Genomic DNA, 12,998 nt, shown 5'->3' with positions numbered 1-12,998 from the left:
CCACAAAGAAGCTGGGGGGGGGGGGAAGGTCGTACCCTGATCATGTCGGGCAGGTCCCCCGTCTGCATGGGCCAGGACAGGCTCCACACACGCTCGTAGCAGGAACCTCGCTCCTCCACCGTGAAGTCCGCGGCCTTCAGGGGGCCGCACGGGGCGCCCTGGGCGTTGTCCCGTAGAAGCCGGTGGAGCCCGGACGCGGACGTGCCCACGGGGATGTCTGCGAGGGAAGGGTTTTCACGTAGGGAATGCAAGGCTCGTTCATCTGCCTTTATCACCAGCGTAAACGTGAGGACTGCCTGCCCACGTTGCAGGAGACTCGGAGAGGCACGTGGGCCTCGTGGGCTGCGTTCCCCCACGTAAACACAGACAGCACGCACCCTCTGTGCACGCAGCACCGCCCGCCACCTGCCAGACCAAAGGATGGTCTCAGGGAAACAAGGCCGGCTGCAGGCGGGCAGGCTCCAACGCCGCTGTCATGGCCGAAAAGCTAACTAAAGGTTGGGTTCTCCATGGAAAAAGCTCGCTGGCCCTGTGAACACGGGAAAGGGGGACACTCGGCGGGAAGACAGGGAGTCACGCCACGGCTGACACGCACGCGGCAAGCCCAGCCGACCTCGCTGAGGACTGTGGGCACAGGACTCTGGCCTATCAGAAATCACCTGCTTCCCCTTGGAGAGAATTAGCAAAGCTCTGCGTTTGAACCCTGCGTCGTGGTTTACCAGCCCTGGGAGACGGCTCCCTAGGACCCCCTAGTGCCTCACTCTGGAGATGGAGAAAATGAACCTAATGATTCTCAAAAGCTGGCCAGCCCAGCGAGACGGGCGTACGCTAAAACACCCCTCTCACTCTCTGCTCAAGAGCTTGCCTCAGATTCCACCGTGCCTGCATGGATCCTTGATCAAGCACCTGTGCCTTTCCACCGCACCAGCCAGCATCTCATGGCTTAACACAAAAACACTGCTCTAGGATAAGAAATGTATGCATTATCCTGCCCATGTAATTATAACCCCTCTGTACAGTATGTTCACAAAAAATAAATAAAATAAAATAAAATGAAAAAAAACCAACAACAAAAAAAAAACACTGCTCTGAGCATGACCCTGTCTCAGGCTCAGTGTCATTCCCAAAGACCAGGTTAGGGCTGGCTGCCCTTTGCAGATAACATGGTGTCCAACACCAGCAGGGGCACAAGGCAGCAGACGTGACCCACGAAAGGTCTCTCGGGTGGGACAAGGGACGCGTAGCATGGTGACACACTTCAAGGACACAGGCCAGGGCTGGCTCTAGTCACTCATCAGATCTCCGACCGTTCCTACACAGCCCTGTGAGAGTGGAGACACCCTTTCTCCCTCAGACAGAAAGAACGAGCACTTCAAACAACCAGATGATGGTTGGACAAATGAGGGAGTGCCCGCGGTGTCCCGGGAGGGGCAACAGGGAGTGGAGAGAGCAAAGCGCACAGGCGCAGTCCTGACATGCGTGGGGGGGGGAATGGGAGGGGATGGAAGGAGCAACACGGACCATGGTACTCATGATATGTTGGATTAAAGTCCCTTTGGACAACTACTGAAAGATAATTTTGATTTGTTGTTGTTGTTTTGGTCAGTTGTAGGGCCTGAACTCTGGGCCTGGGCGCTGTCCCTCAGCTCTTCAGCTCAAGGCTGGCACTCTACCACTTGAGCCACAGCACCACTTCTGATTTTCTGGTGGCTATTTGGTGATAGGAGTCTCACGGACTTTCCTGCCAGGGCTGGCTTTGAACCATGATCCTCAGATCTCAGCCTCCTGAGCAGCTAGGATGACAGGCGTAAGCCACTGGCGCCCAGCCTGAAAGATCTTTTTTTCACGACACATTGTTAAGAGAAATGAATGGTATCTTAGGAGTCGACCCTGTGGTTAAGGTAAGACAAACAGACGCTCGTCTGGCCTGGGCCGGCCTGGCTGGAGCAGGACGCAGCCTCCTGCGGGGTGGGCGGGGGGAGCTGGCCCCACGGATGGCTTCGCGTGGGGCCCGTGGGGTCCAGAGCTGGGTGAGAAGCCATCCGTGCAGCGTTCAGACCCATGTGTGGGGTGAAGGGTCATTATGGCCGCAGGAAGCTCTCGGCTCAGTTTCTACGTCTAACGAGGGAAAAGCCTGGGCGCCTGCGGTCAGTGCTCTTCCCGAGGTCCAGGAAGGCCGTGTTCAGAGGGCAGGAGATCCCACGCGAGCAGTACTGTCGGGTGTCCGGCGTCCCGCCGGCCAGCATCACGAGGTGCTGTTGCTGGGGACCCAGGACCCCCCCCCGGGGAGCCGCACGGCCCGCTGGCCCTTACCCGGGATCGCTGCGTGAGGAAGCCGCAGGCTGAAGTGACCTCCCAGCGGGGGGCTCGGCCGCTGCAGCCGCCGCGCCGGCGCCCGGCGTGCACACCCTCCGCCCGCTGCCTCGCTGGACACGGAGCTGCCCGGGACAGACACAGACATTCACCACAGAGGACACCGGGGGTGCCAACCCAGGTCCATGTGACCCCGCTGACCCCTGACCACTGACCCCACAGCATGACCACACAGATCCTTGACCACTGTCCTCTCTACCACAGCATGACCCCATTGACCCCTGACCTCATCACCACCAGCACAACCCCACTGACCCCACACCACAACCCTGCTGACCACTGACCACCGACCTCACCTCCACAACACAACCCCACTGACCTCAGTACAGTACAACCCCACTGACCACGGACCACTGACCTCACCACCACAGCACAACCCCACTGACCACTGACCTCACCACCACAGCACAACCCCACTGACCACTGACCACTGACCTCACCTCCACAGCACAACCCCACTGACCACTGACCACTGACCTCTCTACCACAGCACAACCCCGCTGACTAGTGGTGACCTCCCCAGAATAGAGCTCTGGTTGTAAAGCACCACTGAAAGACACCCAGTCTTTCATGGTCTCATTTAAAACCTAAATAGTGGATATATGCATGCGTGCACACCACCTGTGCATGCGTGCACGTACACCACCTGCACACACGTGCGTGTACACCACCTGTGCATGCGTGCATGTACACCACCTGTGCACACGTGCATGTACACCACCTGTGCATGCGTGCATGTACACCACCTGTGCACACGTGTGTGTACACCACCTGCGCACACGTGCACGTACATCACCTGCGCACACGTGCATGTACACCACCTGCGCACGCATGCATGTATACCACCTGCGCACACGTGCATGTACACCACCTGTGCACGCATGCACGTACACAACCTGTGCACGCATGCACGTACACCACCTGTGCACGCATGCACGTACAACACCTGCGCACATGTGCATGTACGCCACCTGTGCACACGTGCACGTACACCACCTGTGCACGCATGTGTGAACGCCACCTGTGCACGCATGTGTGAACGCCACCTGTGCATGCGTGCACGTATACCACCTGTGCACGCATGCGTGTACACCACCTGTGCACGCATGTGTGAACGCCACCTGTGCATGCGTGCACGTATACCACCTGTGCACACATGCGTGTGCGCCACCTGTGCACACGTGCATGTACGCCACCTGTGCACACATGCATGTACACCACCTGCACACACGTGCATGTACACCACCTGTGCACGAATGTGTGTACGCCACCTGTGCACGCGTGCATGTATACCACCTGTGCACGCATGCGTGTACACCACCTATGCACACGTGCATGTACGCCACCTTGCACGCATGCGTGTACACCGCCTGTGCACACGTGCATGTACGCCACCTGTGCACACGTGCATGTATGCCACCTGTGTGAACAGGAGGTGAAAACACACTCGCGGTGGCAGTGGGAGTCATTCCTCAGATGTGACTCTGAGTTGGTCTTGTTTGTTATGCTCTACCTGCACTCCCAGCTTTTCAACCATGAACACGCCATTTCTGCGAGCAGCATTGCATCACTACTTGTGAGATGCATGCATCCGAAGATGCAGAGGGAACTCAGGAGGAAAACTCAGGAAGGAGGCCGTCCGGACCACCCAGCATGTGAGCGGCCTAGGGTTACTAACTGCGGCCAAGGCTGCTTCCTCTCCACCACCGGAGCGCTCCACCCCTCCATCCGCCCTCCCAGCCTCCATTCCACTGGCCATCATCAAGGACTGCATCAGTGACTTGGTTTACCTGGCCCTAAGGTGCTGGACACAGCATGTTGTAATGGGAGGAGAGACATGGGGGAGGAGAGTGTGCACTCACAGCTGTGTGCATTCGTATATCCTGGGCGCAGACAGACGTCAGAGAATCTGAGCTCTTACAGTGCCCCTGGGTGTAAGTGAAAAGTTGAAAGAATTAAAGCGCCAATGAGTTTCCAGGGCTTGAAGTCTGAGCCTGGCTGACTTGACCGCTTTGGAAACTGCAGGTACAGTGCTCAAACAGCCCTGTGCGCGGGGCTCTGTTGCCCTCTGGTGGTCAGGCCGAGAGATGCACATGTTCTGTTCCTTAGACTCTCCTTTCCCTTCAAGATGGATACACGTGAAATACAACGGAGTACACAGAGCCCGGTGTTAGTGAGAAACTCTGCACAGCATACAACGCTACTATTTTAGATGAATCTCATATAGCCTTGGCATCTTCAAGGAACTCATTAAAAATGCACCTGCTCTCAAATTTGAATTCTTAGCTCTGAAATTTAGGTTTTAATAAGACCTCCAGGTGAACCTGTCAAGATGAAATCAATGATGCAAACCACAGCACAAGGCAGTCACCCTGTCCTGATAAGAAACACTCCCTCCCCCGAAATCCCCAGGGGAGACGGGGCCGCAAACTCGGGGCTCACCAGGCAGTGAGGAGCGGGAGCTGCAGGCCACACCCCGCCGGCCAGATGGAGACGTTGAAGAGCGGAGGGGATCCCACCACGGAGACCGATTCCACCAGATTTCCCCCGGGCCGGGCTGTGCCCAAGTCGGCTTGAGAAACTAGAGACCAATGAATCAACTGGTGACCCAGTTAGGACCCACTGGTGGGTGACTGCGTCATCTTTTGCTCTAGAGAAGGGAAAGAAGGTGGGACTGGGAAGGGGGCTATAAAAGCAAGGAAATCTGAATCCAGGAGTCATTTAAAATAAATTGGTGGTGAAGCCAAAGGAGTAGAAGTTGGAAACGTGAATGCCCCGCGGACAAACAACCACCAGCAGACACCATTACACGCAGCCTCAGCTGGCCTTGGAGGAGCACTTTGTCTGATGGATCGCTGGGCACACGGGGCCGAGTGGGACCACTGTGTCCAAGGAAAGTCAAAGGAGAGGATTCTGGATGGAGAGAAAGGATGGACAAAGCTGTTCTCTCCAGAGGAAGGTGATCCACTCCTCCAAGAGCCCCCGCCAGGCCTGCAGCCCTCAGACAGAGAGAAGTATTGCCTGCCTTCTACCACTTGCTGGGACACCTCGTTCGAGGAGAGGTGAATCCTGCACGCACAATGCTAACAGTGATGTCAGCGGGTTCTCTCTATTGTGCAAGTGCCGGACCTGAAATGAATGTTTGGTAGCAAACTGGCTCATCATCACAATAACGCAATGAGGTGGGGATCTCACGAGACCCTTCTTACAGGTGAGGGAAGCGGTGTTTCTCAGCCAGGAAAGTAAGAAGTTAGGTCAAGGGAGCGAGAACAAACCAAGAGATGAATGGGAAAAGAGAGGGACCAGCTGGAGATACAGAATCCAGGACACGCAACGCCACGTCCCTGCTTCTAGAACCTTCTAGAACCGAGACGGGCAGACAGAGATGACCTCCTCCCTCCTTGCTGTAAGGAGCAACAGACTCCAGCAAGGAGGGACCAGGCAGGCGTTAGCAGTCCGGGGAGGAGGGTGGAGGCCCAGGGAGGAGGGTGGAGGACAGGGAGGATGGTGGAGGCCTGGGGAGAGGGTGGAGGCCCGGGGAGGAGGGTGGAGGACGGGGAGGACGGTGGAGGCCTGGGGAGGAGGGTGGAGGCCCGGGGAGGAGGGTGGAGGCCCGGGGAGGAGGGTGGAGGCCCGGGGAGGAGGGTGGAAGACGGGGAGGAGGGTGGAGGACGGGGAGGACGGCGGAAGCCATGGTCACCTGTCAGGTTCGTGTCTGTGACGATCACTTCATCCACGCAGAGCACGTCCGTCTCCGGGGCTCCGGGGAAGAGGCTCAGCTGCTGCACCAGCACGGGCACGCTTGCCGAGGGGGTGCGGAGGCCCCTGGAGTGTCGCACACACGTGTCCCACAGGTCGGTGCACGCAAACCGCCATCTACGAGGGCCAGGGTAGGAGGGACGCTGTGTGAGCCCTGCAGACCCTGCCCGGGACTCTGCGGCCCAGGGAGGGACTCCAGAGCACTGCTGTCACATGCAGCCCCGACGCCCGGGCGCAAGCCCTGCCCGGGATGGATTCCGCTTCGGCTGTGGCTGAGTCGCGCCGGGAGGCCGTCCCGGGCCGGTGGCTCGTTCACAGCCTCAGCAGCACATGCGCACTACGCGCACGGACGCCCCGCATTCCATTGCATTTCATCAGCGGGTTAGACATCAGGCGCTAACAGACTCATTCTGCTCAGAGCCACTGGCGAGGTCTGTAATGGATGTGAAGAGCACTGAACCGGGAGTCCTGTGCCTTAAACGGATTCCAGAGTCACAAGCCAAAGGCATGTGGTGACTCTTGCGTTCCCGGGGGCCCCCGTGAGCCCCGCCGGCTCTGTCAAAGCGCGGGCTCTGAGTTCTCCCCGGAATACCACATCCGACTCTAAGAGTCTGGAGTGGGCCACGGTCCCCAAGAAAGCCAGCTCCCCGAGCTGGAGGAACGCTGCACACCTGCCCCCACCCCCGCAGCTACCTCTCAGGACCGGCCGGCGCGGGACTCCAGGCACACGTGACGTTCTCCGGGACACCGGCAGAGCCAGCTGTGAAAGTCACCGCCACCCTCAGGCTCGTGTTCGCGCGGCCCTTGTAAGCAATGCACAGCTGCAAACAGCAAATACACGCTTCGGCTCTGTGTGTGCACGCAGCAGCCACCCCAGGGGAAACGACCAAGCTGTTCAGCCGTCTACACCCACCAGATGCATGAAAGACCCCAGACCCTGACCTCCTGGGGCGCCCCGTCTCCCAGGAGACCAAATCACTGGAACTGCTATCCCTTCCTCAATAAAGCTGCAGGGAGAGCAGTCCATGCTTTTTCTTTTTTTTTCTTTTTTTGTCGGTGGTGGGGCTTGAACTCTGGGCCTGGGCACTGTCCCTCAGCTCTTCAGCTCAAGGCGAGCGCTCTACTGCTTGAGCCACAGCGCCACTTCCAGTTTTCTGGTGGTTCACTGGAGATAAGAGTCTCACAGACTTTCCTGCCCGGGCTGGCTTTGAACCGTGATCCTCAGATCTCAGCCTCCTGAGTAGCTAGGATGACAGGCGTGAGCCACCAGCGCCTGGCTCAGTCCATGCTTTTGCTGAGGACCACAGGACTGGAAGTCATTCAGCAGGTCTGTTGTTTGGGGTTTGGGTGCTTGGCGATGGGATTTCTGAGCAGTCGGGTGTGGTGCGCGCCCGCCTTCTCTGAGCCCCAGCCTCCCCCCCCATGCCCTCGCTTCCTGACTCCACCGTGTGCGATCCCCCGCCCCCCCATGCCCTCGCTTCCTGACTCCACCGTGTGCGATCGCTCAGCATCAGAACACTTCAGGCACTTGACTTTCAAGAGCTGTGGTGCACACAGAGGGGTGTCTCCCCACCCCCGGCCACTGCCTCCCAGACACCCCCCTGCCCGCAAGCACCGTCCTGTCTGTGCTGCCGCTCCTCTCCAGAGGCAAAGTCACCCCATTTTGAGAACCTGAGGTAGAGGTGAGGAGGAAGATGGATTGGGGCCTCAACTCCCTCTGGGCTTCAAAAGGATGACCATGACCTCTGCCCCCAGAAAGAGCCGTTCTGGTTCCCAGGCTTCCCTGGGAAGCCAGAGAAGCACCGGCAAGGGGTGGAAGTGGGGCCTGGGAACCGCAGGGGCCAGTCCACCCATAGTGACCGGGCTCCGCCCCTCCCCACACGGCTCCCCGCCCCTCCCCGGCACCCTGTCCCTGCGACCTACACCAAATCCTTCCCCATTTCATGGCAGAGCACCCTGCATGTCAGAGTTCACCACCAGGCAGCCTGCCTGCAGACTCCATTCTCTTTCTTTACTTCCAGACCAAAGAAAATACTAGAGGAAATGAAACTTCTGTCCCCTCCTGTGCGTGCTAACATCTAGACATTTCCGGGGACAGCGTGCACACGGGGCTGGCCGTGTCTCTGCGCACCCGAAACCACCCGCCGGAGACCTAGAACCCCCGCCCTCAGCCAGACACAGCCATCCTGAGCTTCCCTCCATCCTGTCGCAACCCAACCCGTCCTGCGCCCTCATCCAAGCCCTGGAGCGGCAGGAACTCACGTGGGGAAACTGAGCCAGCCGGTAGCCCTTTGGAGCCACGGGAGGGGTCACCACCAGGTGTCTGGGCTGGCAGAGGCTGAATCTACCGCAGAAAGGTCCAGTGGCACAGGTGAGGACCCCATCAGAACTGGAAGCTTCCAGGCCTGGATGCAGCTCAGAGAAAACAGGGAGGCAGGCACGGATGTTAGACAGAAAGAGCGGGAAACGGGATGTGAGCTGTCAGTGAACACGGGTGAGGACTGAGCACCCAGCACCCTCTGACTGTGAGGAGTTGGTCTACCCGGTACCCTCTCCTCCAAGTACCACGCCCTGAAAACCCGCCAAGAAGCCAGAGACAGAGAGAACGGGAACTTGGTTGGGCTTACTAACTTGGAAGGGTGGGCGAATGCAGACTTGTACCCGGTGTATAGGGGTGCAGATGGAGATTAGAGGATGGGCGGAGTGGGGAGAGATGGGGAGATGGACCAGAGGGGTCACATCTCCAGGGTTCACAAACTGGCATGTCGAGGGAAACTCCTTTTGAAAGCATAGTAATAGAAACATGCCCTCACATGTGTGTGTGTGTGTGTGTGTGTGTGTGTGTGTGTGTGTGTGTGTGTGTGTGTGGTAATGGGGCTTAATTTTATTTATTTATTTTTTGCTCAAGGCTGACACTCTATCACTTGAGCCACAGCTCCATCTCCAGGTTTTTGTTCTGTTCTGTTGCTGGTTAACTGGAGATAAGAGCCTGGAATACTTTTCTTCCAACCATCAGCCTCAGATCTCAGTCTCCTGAGTAGCTGGGATTACAGGCTAGGGATACTGTTACTTCCTTATGTACTAATTCTTTTGAATGAAATAAGATTTCAGAGTAATTGCTGGGGGGGGGGGGCGGTTGCCAGTCCTGGGGCTTGAAGTCAGGGCCTGGGTGCCATCCCTGAGCCTCTTTGTCCTCAAGGCTAGCACTGGAGCCACAGCACCAGTTGCAGCTTTCTCTGAGTATTGATTGGAGATAAGAATCTCATGGACTTTCCTGGCTAGGCTGGCTTTGAACCATGATCCTCAGATCTCAGCCTCCCGAGTAGCTAGGATGACAGGCGTGAGCCATGGGTGCCTGGCTGAGTAGTTGCTGTCTGTCCTATGGGGTCCTTCACCGCCTAGGAGGTGGGAAGCCAGTGGCCAGCCTCCCGCCCTGGAACACAGCGGTGCCCCTGCTTCCCGACGGCCCGACGGGCCCGAGGCCGCACGCCTGACACCCCGCGGGCCCTCAGAGTACACACCCAGTTCTCCTGTGTGTGCTTGACTGTTAGCACCTTGCACAGCAAAGGAAGATTGCTTCCACTTGACAGAAAAAGAAAGAAGAGGAAAGAGCATCAGCACCTTGCTCAAATCCAAGCCGGAGTAAGATGCCGGCTGACGCGGGCTCCACGCTGCACTTGACTGCCAGTAACGCCTCCAGCGTGGTTTGAATCTATTCCAAAAAGAATCAAAACGCCAAGAGTCACGCCATGGGCAGAAAGACCACCCCCAGCCCGCCACGATTTCCAGAACGCATCACCTGGTGAGCTGTGGCATTTGCTGGCAGCGGTGGGCTGGAGACGTTGCCCCAAGTGAGGAAAAAGTTTCCTGGGCCTGATACATTCAGCATCTGAAAACCAAGTGCGCCAGGACTAAGCCCGTATTCACGGAGCCTGTCCACCAGCCCAGAACCCGCCGCCTGGGCTTGCTGTCGCCAGAACTTCCAATTCCCAAATTAACTATGGTCCAGAAAGTTCTGAGGAGCCACGCACCCTCTCCTAAAGCAGACCCCCTGGTGTGGTGGACGTGGCTGCCTCCCTGCTGGACTGCATCCCTTTCCTTCAGTAGGAGCGGTGCGATTGTCACTGCGCACCGCCCGTCAGCCTCACCACGGCTCTGTCCCTGGAGACGCGGCGGCACCTACGTGGCCTGCCACGCTCCCCACAGGTGACACTTCCTCTGCTCTGCTTCCAGCATGTTCTCTAGAGTTGAGCACTTCACACTTCCACTCTGAACCACATGGCAGAGTGGGAACACTCATTTCTCTCGTTGGTGGTGGTGGTGGTGGTGGTGGTGGTGGTGGTTCAGGGGCTAACACTGGGTACTGTCCTAGAGCTTTTATGCCCAAGGCGAGCGCTCTACCACTTGAGCCACAGCACCACTTCTGGTTTTCAGGTGGTTCATTGGAGCTAATAGTCTCACAGACTTTGCTGCCCCGGCTGGCTTTGAACCGTGATGCTCAGATCTCAGCTCCTGAGTAGCTAGGATGACAGGCGTGAGCCACTGGCGCCCGGCTAGCTTCTCATTTCTTCAATCACTTGTTTTCTGCTCTTGTTCTTTGATTATTTATGTCCGCGTTGCTGCTAGACTGGAAGCTTACAAGGCCTCATTGTACATCAGAAAGTGAACAAAAAAATAAACTTTCCACAGCCATAAGGGCAAAGCTAAGAGCTCCAAAGAAGAACCAAAAAGAGAAAAAACACAGTGGGGGGGGGGGGGGGTGTGTGTGCGTGTGTGTGTGTGTGTGCGTGTGCATGTGCATGTGCACGTGTGTGTGTGTGTGTGTGTGTGTCTGTGTTGACTGTATTATGGGGAGTTTTCAGACGATAAGTAAGGCAATCTCAATCATAAGACTTCGTCTGTACATTAGTGCTCCGTCTGTGCTTCAGTGACAACCCTCTTGGGGGCCTATCTTGGGGGCCCCTCTAACTGGGGAGCAGAGTTTTTCCTCTCACCTCTCGGGGCCCCGCCGGCCCGCTCTCCCCCGCGGTCCTGCTGCTAATCCACACACGCCCTCCCCGCTGAGGGCTGCGCACCTGCACTTCGGGGCGCCTCTGGGCGCGGGCGCGGAGCTGGTGCTTCTCATGGAGGTAGGAGACCACCTGGCCAGCAGTGAGCCACGTGTTGTGGAGCTGGACGCCAACCCTCACCCCTGCGCTGGGCGCCCTGCCCTGCTGCTCGGCTTCCAGGTAGTACTTGGCTCCACCCCGTAGCTCCATCTTGGGGGTCTTCTGCCGCCACAGCCCCGCGTCCCCGTGCTCCCAGGAGTCGAACCAGTCCGCCGTGCCCACGCCGATGAAGGCCACTCTCACCTGCGCCCGACAACAGAGCGGGGAGGGAAGCTTCCAGACGGTTCTTCCCACAGAGGGAACATCTGGAAGCCCACTAAGGTGAGGTGGGGTCTGGAGTCTTTCCTGACGAGGCTGCGCGTCGCCTTGGCCCGGGGGGGGGTATGCCTCTTCACCTCTCCTCCTTTCTCCCTTTTTCTCAGCCCAGTAGTATGTGATTTCGTTGTTATCATAAAGGTGGCGTGCAGAGGGCTTTCGGGTACCTAGCCAGGCAATGCGCACATTCTTTCTAGATAATGCCTCCCCTTCCCTCACTCTCTCCCAGCTCCCCTAAGTTGTATAGTTCATTTTCAACCTAGTGTCTATGCATTTGCTCACCCTTGGTCCCTCCATTTCTGTACACCCCTTGCCCTCCCCAAGACAGATACGTGAGCAAATAGGACAGTAGAAAACAAAATCAACAATGAAAAAGATCTCATTTCCATTTCCTGGGTAATAGTGTCTACGTGAGGCTATTTGGGTGCGTTTGTCAGGCCTCCCCTCTGGGGGAGATTCCTGCGAGAAGCAACTTAGGTGGGAAAAAGATGTACTCTGGCTGGTGGTTTCAGTCAGCCATGGAGCCAGAGGAGGGGAGGAGGAGGGGAGGAGAGAAGGGAGGAGGGGGAGGAGGGGGAGGAGGGTAGGAGGGGAGGAAGAGGAGAGGAGGAGGGGAGGAGGGAGGGGAGGAGGGAAGGGAGGAGGGAAAGGAGGATGGGAGGAGGGGAAAGGGGGGAGGAGGGAGGGGAGGAGGGGAGGAAGAGGAGAGGAGGAGGGGGGAGGAGGGGAGGAAGAGGAGAGAGGGAGGGGAGGAGGGGGGAGGAGGAGGGGAGGAAGAGGAGAGAGGGAGGGGAGGAGGGAGGGGAGGAGGAGGGGAGGAGGGAAGGGAGGAGGGGGAGGAGGGGAGGAGGGAAGGGAGGAGGGAAAGGAGGAGGGGAGGAGGGGGGAGGAGGAGGGAAGGAGGGAAGGAAGAGGAGAGGAGGAGGGGAGGAGGGAGGGGAGGAGGGAAGGGAGGAGGGAAAGGAGGGGAGGAGGGAAGGAGGGGAGAGGGGGGAGGTGGAGGGGAGGAGGGAGGGGAGGAGGGGAGGAAGAGGAGAGAAGGAGGGGAGGAGGGAGGGGAGGAGGGAAGGGAGGAGGGAAAGGAGGATGGGAGGAGGGGAAAGGGGGAGGAGGGAGGGGAGGAGGGGAGGAAGAGGAGAGGAGGAAGGGGGAGGAGGGGAGGAAGAGGAGAGAGGGAGGGGAGGAGGGGGGAGGAGGAGGGAAGGAAGAGGAGAGAGGGAGGGGAGGAGGGAGGGGAGGAGGAGGGGAGGAGGGGAGGAGGGAGGAGGGAGGGGAGGAGGAGGAGGAGGGGAGGAGGGAAAGGAGGAGGGGGAGGAGGGGAGGAGGGAAGGGAGGAGGAGGGAAGGAGGGAGGGGAGGAGGGAAGGAAGAGGAGAGGAGGAGGGGAGGAGGAAGGGGAGGAGGAGGGGAAGAGGAAGGGGAGGGGGAGGAGGAAGGGGAGGAG

General features: G+C 58.3%; 1 protein-coding gene across 1 annotated transcript in view; it reads right to left on the bottom strand.

Moving 5' to 3' along the window:
• Pkhd1 (PKHD1 ciliary IPT domain containing fibrocystin/polyductin) overlaps positions 1-12,998 on the bottom strand; it is a 287,931-nt gene that overhangs the window by 253,221 nt on the left and 21,712 nt on the right. Inside the window, 9 exon segments of the mRNA XM_070017318.1 lie at positions 36-217; positions 2,314-2,438; positions 4,816-4,954; positions 6,074-6,249; positions 6,826-6,953; positions 8,395-8,537; positions 9,754-9,844; positions 9,932-10,021; positions 11,208-11,483. Coding sequence (XP_069873419.1) covers positions 36-217; positions 2,314-2,438; positions 4,816-4,954; positions 6,074-6,249; positions 6,826-6,953; positions 8,395-8,537; positions 9,754-9,844; positions 9,932-10,021; positions 11,208-11,483 — 1,350 coding nt within the window.

The sequence above is a fragment of the Dipodomys merriami genome, unplaced genomic scaffold, assembly GCF_024711535.1.
Source record: "Dipodomys merriami isolate MVZ:Mamm:240054 unplaced genomic scaffold, mDipMer1.0.p SCAF_122, whole genome shotgun sequence".
NCBI lineage: Eukaryota > Metazoa > Chordata > Mammalia > Rodentia > Heteromyidae > Dipodomys > Dipodomys merriami.
This window is presented reverse-complemented; position numbering and strand designations above follow the sequence as displayed.